This window comes from Camelus dromedarius, chromosome 16 (assembly GCF_036321535.1).
Source record: "Camelus dromedarius isolate mCamDro1 chromosome 16, mCamDro1.pat, whole genome shotgun sequence".
Lineage (NCBI taxonomy): Eukaryota > Metazoa > Chordata > Mammalia > Artiodactyla > Camelidae > Camelus > Camelus dromedarius.
In genome coordinates, this window is record NC_087451.1 from 12,816,048 (window position 1) to 12,828,752 (window position 12,705).

The window sequence follows — 12,705 nt, forward strand, 5'->3', positions numbered from 1 at the left end:
CACGCCAAGCCTCGGGCGATCCCATCCCTGTGTCTGCAGCCCTGTCCAGAGCCTCCTTCGGGCTCTGCGGAGCGCCTCGGTCCCTCGGCTGCCTGTGCCCGTCTCTGGGCCTGGATGGAAGCCAGTCTGTCTGTGGCTCTGTCTCGATTCCCGTCTTGCGGCGGCTCTGTGTGCACCGCCAGCCCCAGCCCGGGGTGGGCTGTCCGATCGCCGCCCAGTCCCTGGCCTGGAGCGCCATCTGGTGGGCATATGGGGCGTTGCCGTGGTCCCCGACCAGGGTCTGCTCTAGGTCTGTTCCCAAAGGGGAGCTGCCGAAGGTACCAAAAAAGGGGGAGGGCTGGAAAAAAGGGGCAGCCGTCGGGTCTGGGAGCCCCGTGCTTCAGAAGTGAACGCGGGATGGGGCGAGAGGATCCGCGCCTCCAGAGAGCCCCAAAGGAGCTCTAAGGCCAAATCAAAGTCCCCGGCGCATTCGGCGGACGGATCCTGTCTGCCCGGCTCGTGCTCTGGGTTTGGGGTCCAGGACGGCGAAGGAGAGGATGGAGTGGGATTGGATCTGGGGTACTTCTCAAAGCTGGTGAGAAAAGCAGGCTCAGAGTTGAGACTCCGTCCCTTGAACCATCCTATATCCGGGAAATGGGGTGGGGTGGGTGTCGGGGCGTTCACCTGTGGGTGTCCTGGGGAGCATTAAGCTGAACGCGCGCCTCTCGCTCCAAGGGGTGCCCTGCGTGGACGTTCGCGGTGCGCTGGGGAGGCGGGTCCCAGTTCTGTACACTTGGGAGGGCAGGGCCAGGCCACTAAAGTCAGGATTTCCTCCACCGCAGCATTTTTGGGGGTTGGGTTGGCGGCGTGGAGATGGGGGATTACTCGAGGGCTCCAGAGACTCGGATTGACCGAAGAGGAAATGAGGCCCCCTAGGTCTCGCAATCCTTGCTGCCTAGCCGCTAGGGGTCTCACGGAGCCCCCCACACCTACACTCCCAGTCTGTGAATCACACTCACAATGCCCTCTCACACCCCCACAGTCCCAACGCACAGGGCCCCGCGGAGACACACCAAGTCAGCAATCCCAATCACCCCCAAATGTGCCCTCCACACTCGTCCGCTGGCGATTCTGCCGTCTAGGGACCCTGGTGCCAGGCCCTGAAGGGTTAAGGAGGCCTTGGGGCACCGGAGCGGTGGGACGCGGGGCGCCAGGGCTAATTGGCGACCCCAGGAACAATGAAGGCTGGGAGGCGGGTGGCTTAATTGGGCCTGGGAGCGGCCTGGCCTTTGTCTGGGACTCGCCCTGCCGCCGGCCGCGCGGTTCCCGCAGCCGAACTCAGGCTCGCAGCTGGGACCCAGCGCAGAGCCGCCAGGGCGACTCCGGGTGGGGACGTGTGCGGTGGGGGCCGAGGGGAAGGGGGGACGAGTCTCCAAGCTGCGCTCGGGGGCCCGGGGTGTCTCGAGGCCCTGGAATATCACTCCACCACACCCGGGGCGCTGCAGTCACCACGCGGTGAGAACGCAGCCGCAACCGGGCGGCTCTGCCCAGCCTTTACAGCGACCCCTCCTCGGGTTCCCCGTCGGCCCGCGGGCCCTCCCGCGGCTCCAGGTCGGTGCTGCCCCCTGGTGTCAAAAGCCCTGTCCGCAGCCTCTTCCCAACTCTCCTTCGTAGACGTGCGGGCGAACAGTAAAAATCGGAAGAAACGGAGGCTCCCCTGCTATTTGCATTTTCTAGGCAGTTTTCAGCCCGAAGAGGCCTCGAATAAGCACACTGTCCACGAAGGAGTCTATTTGAGCTGAGAAAGGGGCCCCTCTGCCCTGCCCCCTTCCTGAACTGCCCCCATCACTGTCCTGACCGCCCCAAGATCAGAGGCAGGGAGGCTGGAACTCCAAGAGCTGGGGCAGTCTTCTGCGCCCTCCCACTCTTTCACTGGCCGAGCCTCTCACCGAATTCAGCATGGCCTGTAGCCAGCTCCCTTCCTGGCAGAGGCGGACATGATTCTCTTCCTTGCAAATGTGTCTGCCCACGCACGTGTCCTGGGTGCTCGGAGGCGAGTTCCACCTCCACCTTCACCCTTCCTCCATCTCACCATCCCTGGTGTCCCTGGTGAATTGGAAGCCAGAGCTCCCGCCCCACAAAGTGACAAAGTTGGCCAGCCTGCTAGTCCAGGGCGTCCTGTATCCCCAAAGCTTAAAGAGGAGTGAACTGGGAAGGGAGGAGGGGGCTCAGTGATGAACTCTGAATGGTTTGAAGGACAGCCTATCTCCCACCCCTTCCCACTGCTAGGATTTGGGGCTGAGACACCAGTTGGTGGGGTGAAGAGGCGAGACGATGCCGCCGTCGCTTGCTCATGGAATGGGGATGGGAAGCAGCTGTTCTTGCAGACGTGGGCCACGTGGAAGGACCGGCCTAGTGGATACTGACATAGTTGGATTTCCCGAGATAACCCAAGTCGAACCCCTAATTATACAGAGGGAAAGTGAGGCAGGAAAGGAAAGAGCCTATTGAGCCCCACTCCCCACACCCTCAAGAGAGATGAGTTCCACGGGAGAACTTTCAGGCTAGACTTTGCCGCGCTAGTCAACAACCCTGATACGGAGAGAGTATTTTCTTTTTGTGGTTCAGGAGACAGAGATGGAAAAGGATTCTAGGATCCGCAGTATTTGGGAGACCGAGGCCAAGCTGCTCCTCGGAAGGGAGAGAGGGAGCAGGGAGCACCCATCTTACCAGTCCCACCTACCCAGAGGCTCTGAAGGCGGGTTGCGTTTAACCTCTGTGGGGGCCCGAGTGCGGGAGCGGCGGACGGAAGCAAGCGGCCAGCAGAGGGAGCCCGGCCCCCGGCCTGGGACGCGGCCCGCACTGGGAGCGCGAGGGGCTCGCGGCGGCTCGGCGCCTCCCGGCCTCGCAGCTCCGCCCGCTGCCCCGGCCGTGCAGTCGCCCCCGGGGAGCAGCTGCCGCCGAGCCCGGGGCGCCCAACCTTTGGTTCCCGCCTCCAGTCCCTCCTGACGCGCTTGCTGCGCCCCTGCCCCGCACGGCCCACAGAGCGCACAGCGCCGTTCACTTCGCATTGCAGCGTTTTATTGTTTTCTCGCGTTTTTGTCGTTTCGTCTCTCTCCGGAGCGAAAAGTGAAAACCTGAGGTGGAGCCCGCGGGCCGGGCGAGCAAAGCCCGGGCGGAGGGGCGAGGGGCTGGTGGGGTGGGAGCTCCTCCGGGGGACGGGCCCTCTCCCGCAGCCAAGGACACCCCCCCAGCCCTGTACAATATAGATGCTCATGTAAAATGAAAAAAATTAAATGCTATGAGTTAATCTCTAAATATTATGTACACAGCAATGTACACCTTTGAATAAATTAATACCAATTTGCATATTCTGGGAACCTTAAAGCTTATTTACACAAATTACCATTTATTTCATAAATATCTTTTTTTCCCTGGGGACTCAGGGCAGAAGTGCCATTCCCTCCGCTGACCCAGGGGTGGGAGGGGCGCCTGTCTGGGAGAAGAGGTGGGAGCACTAAAGGACCGGGTCCCTCCCAGCTCAAGTCTACACTGACTTCAGTCTTCACTGACCCCAGCATCCCTCATCCCAGATTCTCAAGTGGTCCAGGCCCATGACTAGGGGCTCCGGGGCTTCCTCCGAAGCTCCTACCCCTGACCCCTGCATCTTCTGGCTCCCAAAGAGCCAGCCCCTGGCTGGGCAAAGGACGAGTCCTCCTCACAGCGCTGGAGGACTCGGAGAGGCCCCTGCCGATGACACCTTGACACTGGAGCAGACCTGGACTGGCTCCAAAGCGACTGTGTTCCCGGCAGCCCGATTCCTTGTGAGGCCCAGGGAAGTGTCCCAGGCCCCGGCTGGCTGGTGGGGGCTTCATTCCGGCTGCTGCAGCCCTCTTTTACTCCTTTATTTAAATAAATACCCATTCTGTGCTGTACACGTCCCAAGCAGCAGGGGCAGGCAGCCCGGGAGGCCTGCGTGGTGGCGGAGCAGCTGGGCAGCCCCCTCACTTGGGCGACTCCCTGCCGGGGGAGAGAGCTCGCTGGCTCTCCAGCCCACTCACCAGTCTCTGGATGCTCTGCAGTTCGCTGGCCGCCTCTTTGGCTGAGCCGCTGGGAGACAGGGCACCGCGGGGCGGGGCCCCCACTTTGCGGAGAGCCAGCTCGGGCAGCGGGCTGGGCTCCCGGCTGTTGCCGCCTGCAGCCTTGGAGCCCTCGGCCGCCAGCCCAGTGGTGAGGAGGCTAGTGCTAGGCGGGATGGTGACTGGGATCTGGTAGGGGCTGAAGCGCAGGCGGGGCCGGGCACTGCCCAGAAAGGGACTCCGGGATAGGGAGCCGGCGGCGGCAGCGGCGGCGGCCGCAGCACTAGTGGCTGGCAGAGCGGAGGCCGCTGCCGCAGCGGCTGCCATGTAGGTGTAAGGGTAGGGGAAGAGGCCTCCGAAAGTGGGCATTGGGATTCCCTGAAAGAAACAGAACAAGACGAGGGTTAGGCATCCTGCCTGAGGTGTTCCTGAGGGTGATCTGGGTGGTGGGAGTGGTGCTACAACTAGGAACCCTGCCCCACTGTTGCTAGGAATCTAAGACCAGAGCTCACATAACTATAATCCCAAAGAGCACAGGGGGGGCATGAGCCAGTATGCCTGTGGCCAGACTCAGGTAGAAGTGCAGCTTATGATGCACAGCCCTGGCACCATGAAGCTCCGTGCCAGGTATTACAGTAGGAGTCAGGAAAGGCCATCACAGGCAACTGAACTAGCCTGGGCCTTGAGGGAGGAAATAGGGCTGGCATAGGGCCAGGTGGCCAGCAGGCAACTTTGGCTGCAATGGGAGGCTCTGCTCACTTAGAACAGTGTCCTCCCCAGCCCTTCTACCTGCAGGTGCCGCAAAGGGCTGGGGCAGCACAGATCGGGGAGGAGCTTTGTAAACTCTCCCCCTGCCTGCCCACCTGCTCGGGGGTCTCCTGCCTGAGCCAGGAGAGGGATACAGATGCCAATCTGTTTCTAAACTGGCCTGAATACACTACAAAGAACTCCTGGCGGCACCTCAGTGGCAGCTGAGGAAGGAATGCAAAGTCTTTGCCTGTGGAGAGCACAGGAGCCAGGAGACCCAGGACAAATACCTCCTTAGTCCCTGAGGCCCAACTTTCGGATTATCTGACCTTTGAGATAATGGTTCAATCCACAGAGTATGTGGGTATGGGGAGGAGGGCAGGGGCTGACTGTGCTGCGCTTCCAGGGAGCCTCAGGCAGGGAGGAGAAGAAGTAGCTTAGTCAGGAATGAGAAAATATCCTTCCTGAGAAGGTCAAGCCCTACTGAGCATTCAGATCTGGCACCTCAGAGGAAGGAGGGAGGCTTCAGATCTAGCTTCGGCCCTTCCTGATGGCCCAGAGGTGGGCTACCCTGGCTTGAGAACTTAACCACTAGCAGTATACCAAGTGATGCCTCCTGAGTGCTGAGTATTCTTGCCCTGGCCTTACACCTGTTGATCAGGCTGTGACCAGAAGCCCTGACTTCCCAGCCACCTCTCTGATGCCCATGCTTGTCACCAGAATTGGTCTGGGGAGGAGGCATTCACATACACACAGAATCGAGGATACAGATGAAACCTCCAGGCCCTGAACTCCGTTTTCCAGAGACTTCTTTGCCAGCTCAGAGCCCCAGATATATGATGTTAGTGCCTCAAACACTCACTCCACACACCCCTGATTCTGAGCTCCGTTTAAAACTCATTTCAGAATCCCCTCCCCCACTTGAAAAATATTTGCTTCTGAACCAAAGGAGCCTTCTCAGACCTGGACTCCTATTTTTCTTCCCTTAAGATAAGATCTCAAGGGTTCAATTTGCCAGAAACCTCAGAGGGAAGAAAATGAATGTAGAGAATCCAAATCTTTCCACAGGGAATATTCCACCCAAGCAACCAAAGAGGCCGCTTTCTCCATCGGATCTTCTTATTTTGCTTCTGGCCACAGTTTCATAAACTCTCCTCTGGGAGCTCAGAATTTCAACCTGAGCCTAGGGAACTGAGCCCCTCTTCTCTGGGACATGTGGCTGGAGGACTTGGGAGACCCACTGTGGGGGAAGGAACAGCCCTGTCCTTTGTCAGGTCAGAGGACTTCCTAGAGGGCCTGAAATGGGCCAGAGACATCTGGGAGGTGGATCATTTTGGTGGTCAACTGTCCAGAACATACTGCAAAAAAAAAAAAATCCTATTCCTTTTGTCCAGCCACCTTAGCCTTTTGGGGACTGACAGTGAGCCAAGGGTCTTTGTTCCCAAGAAAAATGTCCTGAGGCAGGCCCTCACAAAAGCCAGGGGCAGCCCCCAGTGTGTTGGAACAGAAAGAGTCTAATGGGTGCCACTCTATGCTGGGGTTATAGGGAAGGAAATAGGTCCAGAGAGGGTCAGGGACTTGCCCAAGGTCATACAGGAGTCGGAAGCAGTGCCCTGGCCAGACTGTAGACCTACATAAGACTCCCTGAACCTATGTGTGGTCCACAGGGTCCATCAGGTCTCCCGAGAACGGAGTTCTTGCCCACCGGAAGCTCGGAGCGCCTATGGCACCTTCAAGCCCTATGCCTGCCTCTGCTGCCCACCTCGATCCTCCTCCCTCCATCGTGCCAGATGACACCAGATGACAGGCCTTACCTGAGATGCCAGCATGTGCTGGGAGAGGTGGAACGGGAAGGGCCCAGCGGTGCTTGCGGCGCTGGCCGCGGGACCCAGCCCTCCTGCGTCCAGCCCCGTGGCGGTCCCGGGCCCGCCGCCTCCGCCACTGCCTCCGCTGCCTGCCACCGAAGCCAGTAGGTGACTCATGCCCATGGCCGAGAAGGCTCCGGGGCCCATGGCGAACTGTCCCGGGTGCAGAAAGAGCGGCTGGCCGGCCCCCAGCGGCCCAAAGAACTGCTGCCCGTGCAGGTGACCGGAGAAAGCCAGGCCCGGCAGGTGTCCGGCGCCCAGGGGGGACGCACTGTCTGTCTGCACCACCAGCGGCGCCAGGCCGGGTTCCTTGCCCTCGCCCACCTCCTTGCGCCCCTCGTCTTTCCGCCGGGCTTCGGCGCGCTCTTTCTCCAGGCTCCGCAAGCCAAACGGGCCGTCCCCGCCGCTCTCGACCGGCTCCTTGCCTCTCTCGGGGCTGCGCCGCTCCCGGACGCGCTCGGGTTCGGTCAAGCGAGGGGGGCTGCCGCCGTCCAGGGCCGGGCTGCGGCCGAGCACCGGCCCCGCGCGCTCCTCAGTCAGCCTCTCGTGCTCTGGGTCGCTGTCCGCGGCGCAGGACTTCTCCTCGGCTGCGGGGAGAAAGGACGCGTAGGGTTACAGCCCGGAGAGAGACAGGAGCCAAGCCTCTCTCGGTGTCTGGACCCGGCTGGAGAGATGTGCAGAAGCCTGCTCTCCAGGAGGCCAAGTCGGAAGGAGCTCCTAGATCGTCATCGGGCAGGGAGCAGCTGCAGGTCACCTCATCCAAAACCCCTTGTTTACAACGGGAGACAGTGAGCCCTATAGCTGAGACTTTACTGCCACAGAGTCACCCAGCGCCAGGGCCCTAGCTAGGAGCCCAGCCTCATCTGCTGGCCACTTGGGACCGCCCTCAAGGGGATTCCGAGCTTAGAGGCCCATCCCAGACACCCTGCTGACGCTTCCCCCAGGCCTTAAGTTAGACAGATGCTGAGCACAGAGCCAACCCGGCGCCCGAAGGACACCCTCCCCTCCCCTTCCCCCGCCCGACCCGCACCTCTGGTCCGATGTAGTCGCAGGGGACTAGGCGCTGTCCCGGGGGAGGGCGGCGGTTCCCGTGCCGGGGGAGGGTCGCAGGACGAGGCGTCCGACTCGGCGCCGTCGCGCTCCGGCTTGCAGTGCTCCTCGTACAAGCGCAACGACGGCAGTGTCAGCTGCTTCCTGGGGATGAGCGGAGGGAGCGGGTCAGAGCGCAGCGCACACCCTCCACGTCCTGTTACCCAGGCACCCGCCGCAGGGCGGTCTCGTGAATCCTCACCTTTTCTCCCGCCGACCATTCCCAGTGTCCCGAAAACCCTTGGCAAACGGGTTGTTGTCGATCTTTAGCTGCGTGATCTGCGGGGACCAAGAGGGTGGCACCAGGTCAAAATGCCGCTCTTCCAGCCGGGAAGTCAGCGGCTGCCCGCCCAGAGGAGATTCCAGGGTGTAGACATTTAACTCTCCTGCCTGGGATGGGACACTCCCAGCCAGAAGGCAAGGTGAGGCCGGCGCACGGGCCTGGAGGAAAGTGACAAGGTCTCTCCTGCAAAATCTTTATTTGAGACATAATCCCTCAACTTGCATACACAGGCCCAAAGCTGTGCGACCAGAGTTGAAATCTGCCCAAGCATGCACACAAGCCCACATGGCTACTCACGTTAAACCAACCTGGCACCGGAGCAGACATGCACAGACTGTAGACAGAACACACGCAGGTCCATAGACATATGCAAAGATAACCACACTCATGGGCCCTCACACACGCAAGTACACAGGCAAAACAAGTGTCCAGGGAACCAAACGAATTCACAAGCCTCCACATGGATCCAAGGCACTCCAAAAGGTGCACGCAAACCCACTCAGACAGATTAGTTCACAAAGATAGAAAAAACGACTGGCAGGACACTCAGAAACTGTCGTTCATCTGAGAGTGGTGCACAAGGACACAGGGCGAGTTGGGTGGTGCTCTGGCCCTCTAAAGAGAGGGTGTAGAAAGGCAACAATCAGAAAAAGCCCTTTAACTTGAAGGGAGTCTCTAAGCACCTCTGAAGGGGTCCTGGGCCTGGACTGACCCAGAGAAGGATGTTGGGGGCGTGCTGTGTCACCTGTCCCGCCGTCTGTCTCCCCCAGGAAGGTGAAAACTGGGCCCCCTGGTTCCTAGCATTGGGTTCTTAGCAGCAGGAGAGCCTGGGCATATTGCCTCGGGCACCCTCTCTTCATTTAAATTCCCACCCCTGAGCCAAGAAATAAACGAATAAAAACTGAAAAATGTCAGCACGGGCCCGGAGACTCGGCTAATTGCTAAGTAAACATCCCCACCCCAACGAGGGCCCAGCTGTTCACGGGCCTGGGGGTGCGTGTGCATATGTGTCCCGGACTTGGAAGAGCTGCCAAGGGATTTTGGTTGGCGCTGCGCTCACAGATGTGAGGCTTGGTGCTCGGGAATGGGCCGTGAGGGCGCACGGTGGGTGCGGGTGCGGGGGTGGGCTGCGGGCAGGTGTGAGTGGAGAGTTGGAGCCTGCATGTGGGAGAGGGCGTCGGTGCAAGGGCTGGGCCCGCCGCCCTTCCGGCGCACCTTGTCGTTCTGGTAGGCAGTGACCGCGATGAAGTCGGTCTCCGGGAACACGTAGGTGCGGAAGGTGCTGTAGGGCAGCTTCAGGATGTCGTTGGCTCGCACGATATGGAAGCGTGGTTGGTACTTGTGCATGGAGTTCAGGATGGTCTGTGGGGAGGACACGGGTCAGCCGGCAGCCCCCCAACTATGACCCGAGCATTTTTATTCTCTGGGGACCCAACCTCTTTCCATCTCTGTCTCTTGCACGTTTCTGTCTTCTCCACCGCCCCCTACACTTCCCATTTGCTGTTTCTCTGCCTTTTCTCCCCTATATTTCCTTTCCTTTTGTTTTTTTCTCTCAATTTTCTTTATCCTAGTTTTCCTCTCCATTAAAAAATTTACCCCAGCTGAAAAACAGAAATAAAACAAAATTAAAAAGCCCTACAACTCCATCCTTAACCTCTCTTCCTGGGCTCACTGCTAAGCCCCTAGTAATCCCAGGGAGAGAAGATTGGAACCTTACAGGGCTCACCGACTGTCCTACCTCCAAATGGGCAGTCCCTTTTGCCCCATGAACTCCCCCCTCCCATTGCTGGGGCCCTGGGTCTGGCAGAAACGGAGAGAACTCCAAATTCCCTCCTCCTGGTTGGGCATCAGCCTGTGGGAGGAGGGAAAGGAGTCTCAGAAAAGGTGTGGAGATGACTGTTTTAACTTTTAAACCTCCTCATTCGGGGAGAGGGGTGGGAACAAAGGTCTTGGGGAGGGTGAGGACAAGCTGAGGTCCTGCGTAAAGTCTTCCAAGCTCAGGACCTAAAAAAAGACCAGCGGCTGCACGACCCAGTCTCGCACCTGCCTCCACCGCTAGACTCTAGGAGGGGCTTTCCAAGGCCTGACGGAAGCTGAGATTGTGAGCAGCCTAGAGCTTATCGGGTTCAGACACATCGTTCTCCAGGCTTGCAGAGCAGAGCCCTCTGGGCCCAGGCCCAGCCATCATAGGCCACAGGGCAGTGACCTGGGTGGGGGCATGCTGGAGGTTTGGCAAGCACTCCCCTCTGGAGAATCCCGCCACCTCCTCTCCTGTCCACCCACCCTCAGCTGTGCCGGGTGCTGAAGTCCTCGACCCCCATCTGCACGTCTGCCCTGCACTCACAAAGCCGTGCTTGTCAGAGATGTTGTTGGTCAGCTTCAGCTTGTGGAAGGCCACCGGCTTGGCCATCCACTGCTCTCCTGTGGCTGGGCTGTCCGGGTGGATGTACATGCGTTTGGGCATCTCTGGGTCAGCTTTGCCCGCCACCATCCAGCGCGAGTTATGAAATTTATACCGGCAATCATCAGCGGCCACAATGTCCATCAGCAGGATATATTTGGCCTTCTTGTCCAGGCCGCTGACTCGAACCTTGAAGGGAGGAAACATCCTCCTGCGAGGAGGGGAAAGACGGAGACAGTCATGGGACCGGGCTTTATGTCAGCGATCCCCTCTCCCCCAACATCCACCATTGCTTCCCCATCGTGTTTCCTGTTGTCTCTCCTCTGCCCCCTTACTACTGCCTGGGAGACCCCACCTGTGGTTGCTATTCCTAAGAGAGCCCATTTCTGCCTGTCAGACCCTCTCCTATTATAAGGCTTCTTTCTCATTTGCTCTATGTTTAGATAGAGTGATCCTCCTTCTCCCTCATCTGAGATGAAAGCCAGTGTCCAGGAAAGAATTCCAGGCCTTCTAGAAATACACCTCCTTCTCTTGAATCTCCCTGAAATTTGTTCAGGGGATACATTCACTTGGGACCCAAGCTCCCAGAAATAAATTCGGAGGATGTCTGTTTGGGGAAGGAACTGGGTTACAGCACCGAACAAGGACCCCGATCCTTAAGTTCGGGGGAAGAGGGTGAGCCTGAGGCCTGAATTCTCCGTGGCTGAGTCAAAAGCTTGAGTGGTCGGGGACTGCAGTTTTCTTCCGGCATTAAGGCCTAAGGCGGCTTGTGTGTCCGGAGCTCCTCGTTCCTCGTCCGGGACAAGGTTCCAGGCCGGGTCAGGCAGCGGCTGGTCCGGCTCAGAGCTCGGGGTTCGCTGCCGAGAACGGAGCGGCCGGCGGGAACCAGCGGGCCATCCTGGGCCTTAGCAGGGTGCGAGTCCCATTCTGGGCTCCAGGGTTGGAGGAGAGTGCGGGAGACGCTGCATCTCCCCGGAGCACTGAGCCCGACCCGGAGGCAGGAGAGCGAGGCCGCGGAGCTGAGGACTTGCAACCGAGACCTCCGAAACCCGCCAGGGCCGAGCCGCGGGGCCTTCTCGGCTTTGGGATTCAGAACAGTTGGGACTACTCTGTAGGAACATGTTTTCGTTTTACTTCATTCAGGAGATTTCGATGCTTTAGTTTGAAAAAAATTCGTTCGGTGCCAAATGAGGAAAATCAGCTTGGTTGTCTGGGAGCTAAGCGTTGCGCGGGGGCCGAGCCAGGACCCGCGAGCTGCGGGTTCGGCGCTGGTCGGTGCTGTCGGGTCCCCCGCCTGCCCGCCCGCCCACCCTCGCGCCCTCCGGCCGGCGGGCCTCCCTACCTCCCGGACTTGGTGATGACCATCTCGGTGCCTAGCTTGTGGAACTGGTCCCACAGCTCCTTGGCCTCCAGCGTCACCTTGGGGTCGTCCTCCACCTCGTCTTCGGGCTCCAGGCTCTTAAGCGAGCGCAGATGCGCGGCGGGCGGGTGCGGGCCGAGTGCCGAGACGTGCAGCCCCGCCTCGGCCGCCGCCGCCGCCGCCGCCGCGGCCGCCGCCCCCGCCAAGCCCGGGTCGGGCAGCGGCTTGGCCAGCGCGCCGGGCGGCAGTGCGAGCGCCGGGAAGAAGGAGGGCTGCGCTGCCGCCAGGAAGGCGGACATGGGGAAGTCGGCCGGCCGTGGCGCGTGGAACGGGTGGTAAGCCATGGCGCTGGCCGCCAGCGCCGGCTCTCTCATCGGGACATCCGGCCCAGGAGCCCAGGGGCCGGGGCCGGGGGCGCGCGGCTCGGACCCCCGGCCCGGGCGGCGGCTCGCGCGGAGGAAGGGCGACCGGGGTGGCAAGCGCGGCGGCGGCTCCTCCCGGCTCCCCGTCCGGCGCACGGCGAGGTACGCGGGGCTCTGAGCGCGGGGGCGGCGGGGGGCTCTACGCGGGGCTGGGCTGGGCTGGCCCGCTCCGGCGCCGGGGACCACGCGCGACTGGTTAGATCTTGTCGTGATCTCTGGAAAACTGTGACTATCTCACATGTCCTGCCCTGCTCGGATCCCCAGCGCTAACGAGCCAGGCCCCCCTTGATTGCTGATTTTACGCTTTTTGGACCAATTGTGGGTCTCCGGGGGCGGGGTTTTGACAGCTCAGGCCAAGCTCCGGCCGGGAGGGGGGGCCGGGGAGAAGGTGTCGGAAGCCTCAGCAGTAAGAAAACATGTCAACAGAATAAAATATTAACCAATGACGGGCCAGCGGGCCCCGAGACCCCTCCCCCTGCC

At 60.4% G+C, this 12,705-nt stretch overlaps 1 protein-coding gene across 1 annotated transcript; it reads right to left on the bottom strand.

Moving 5' to 3' along the window:
• Window positions 1–3,038: 3,038 nt before the first annotated feature.
• Window positions 3,039–12,499, bottom strand: TBX2 (T-box transcription factor 2). The gene is made up of 7 exons (XM_031468011.2): window positions 11,786–12,499; window positions 10,387–10,654; window positions 9,258–9,404; window positions 7,962–8,038; window positions 7,701–7,864; window positions 6,620–7,257; window positions 3,039–4,436 (listed from the first exon to the last, which is right to left on the bottom strand). The coding sequence occupies exons 1-7, from the start codon at window positions 12,175–12,177 to the stop codon at window positions 3,984–3,986; spliced, it is 2,139 nt and encodes a 712-aa protein (XP_031323871.2). The 5' UTR covers window positions 12,178–12,499; the 3' UTR covers window positions 3,039–3,983.
• Window positions 12,500–12,705: the final 206 nt, after the last annotated feature.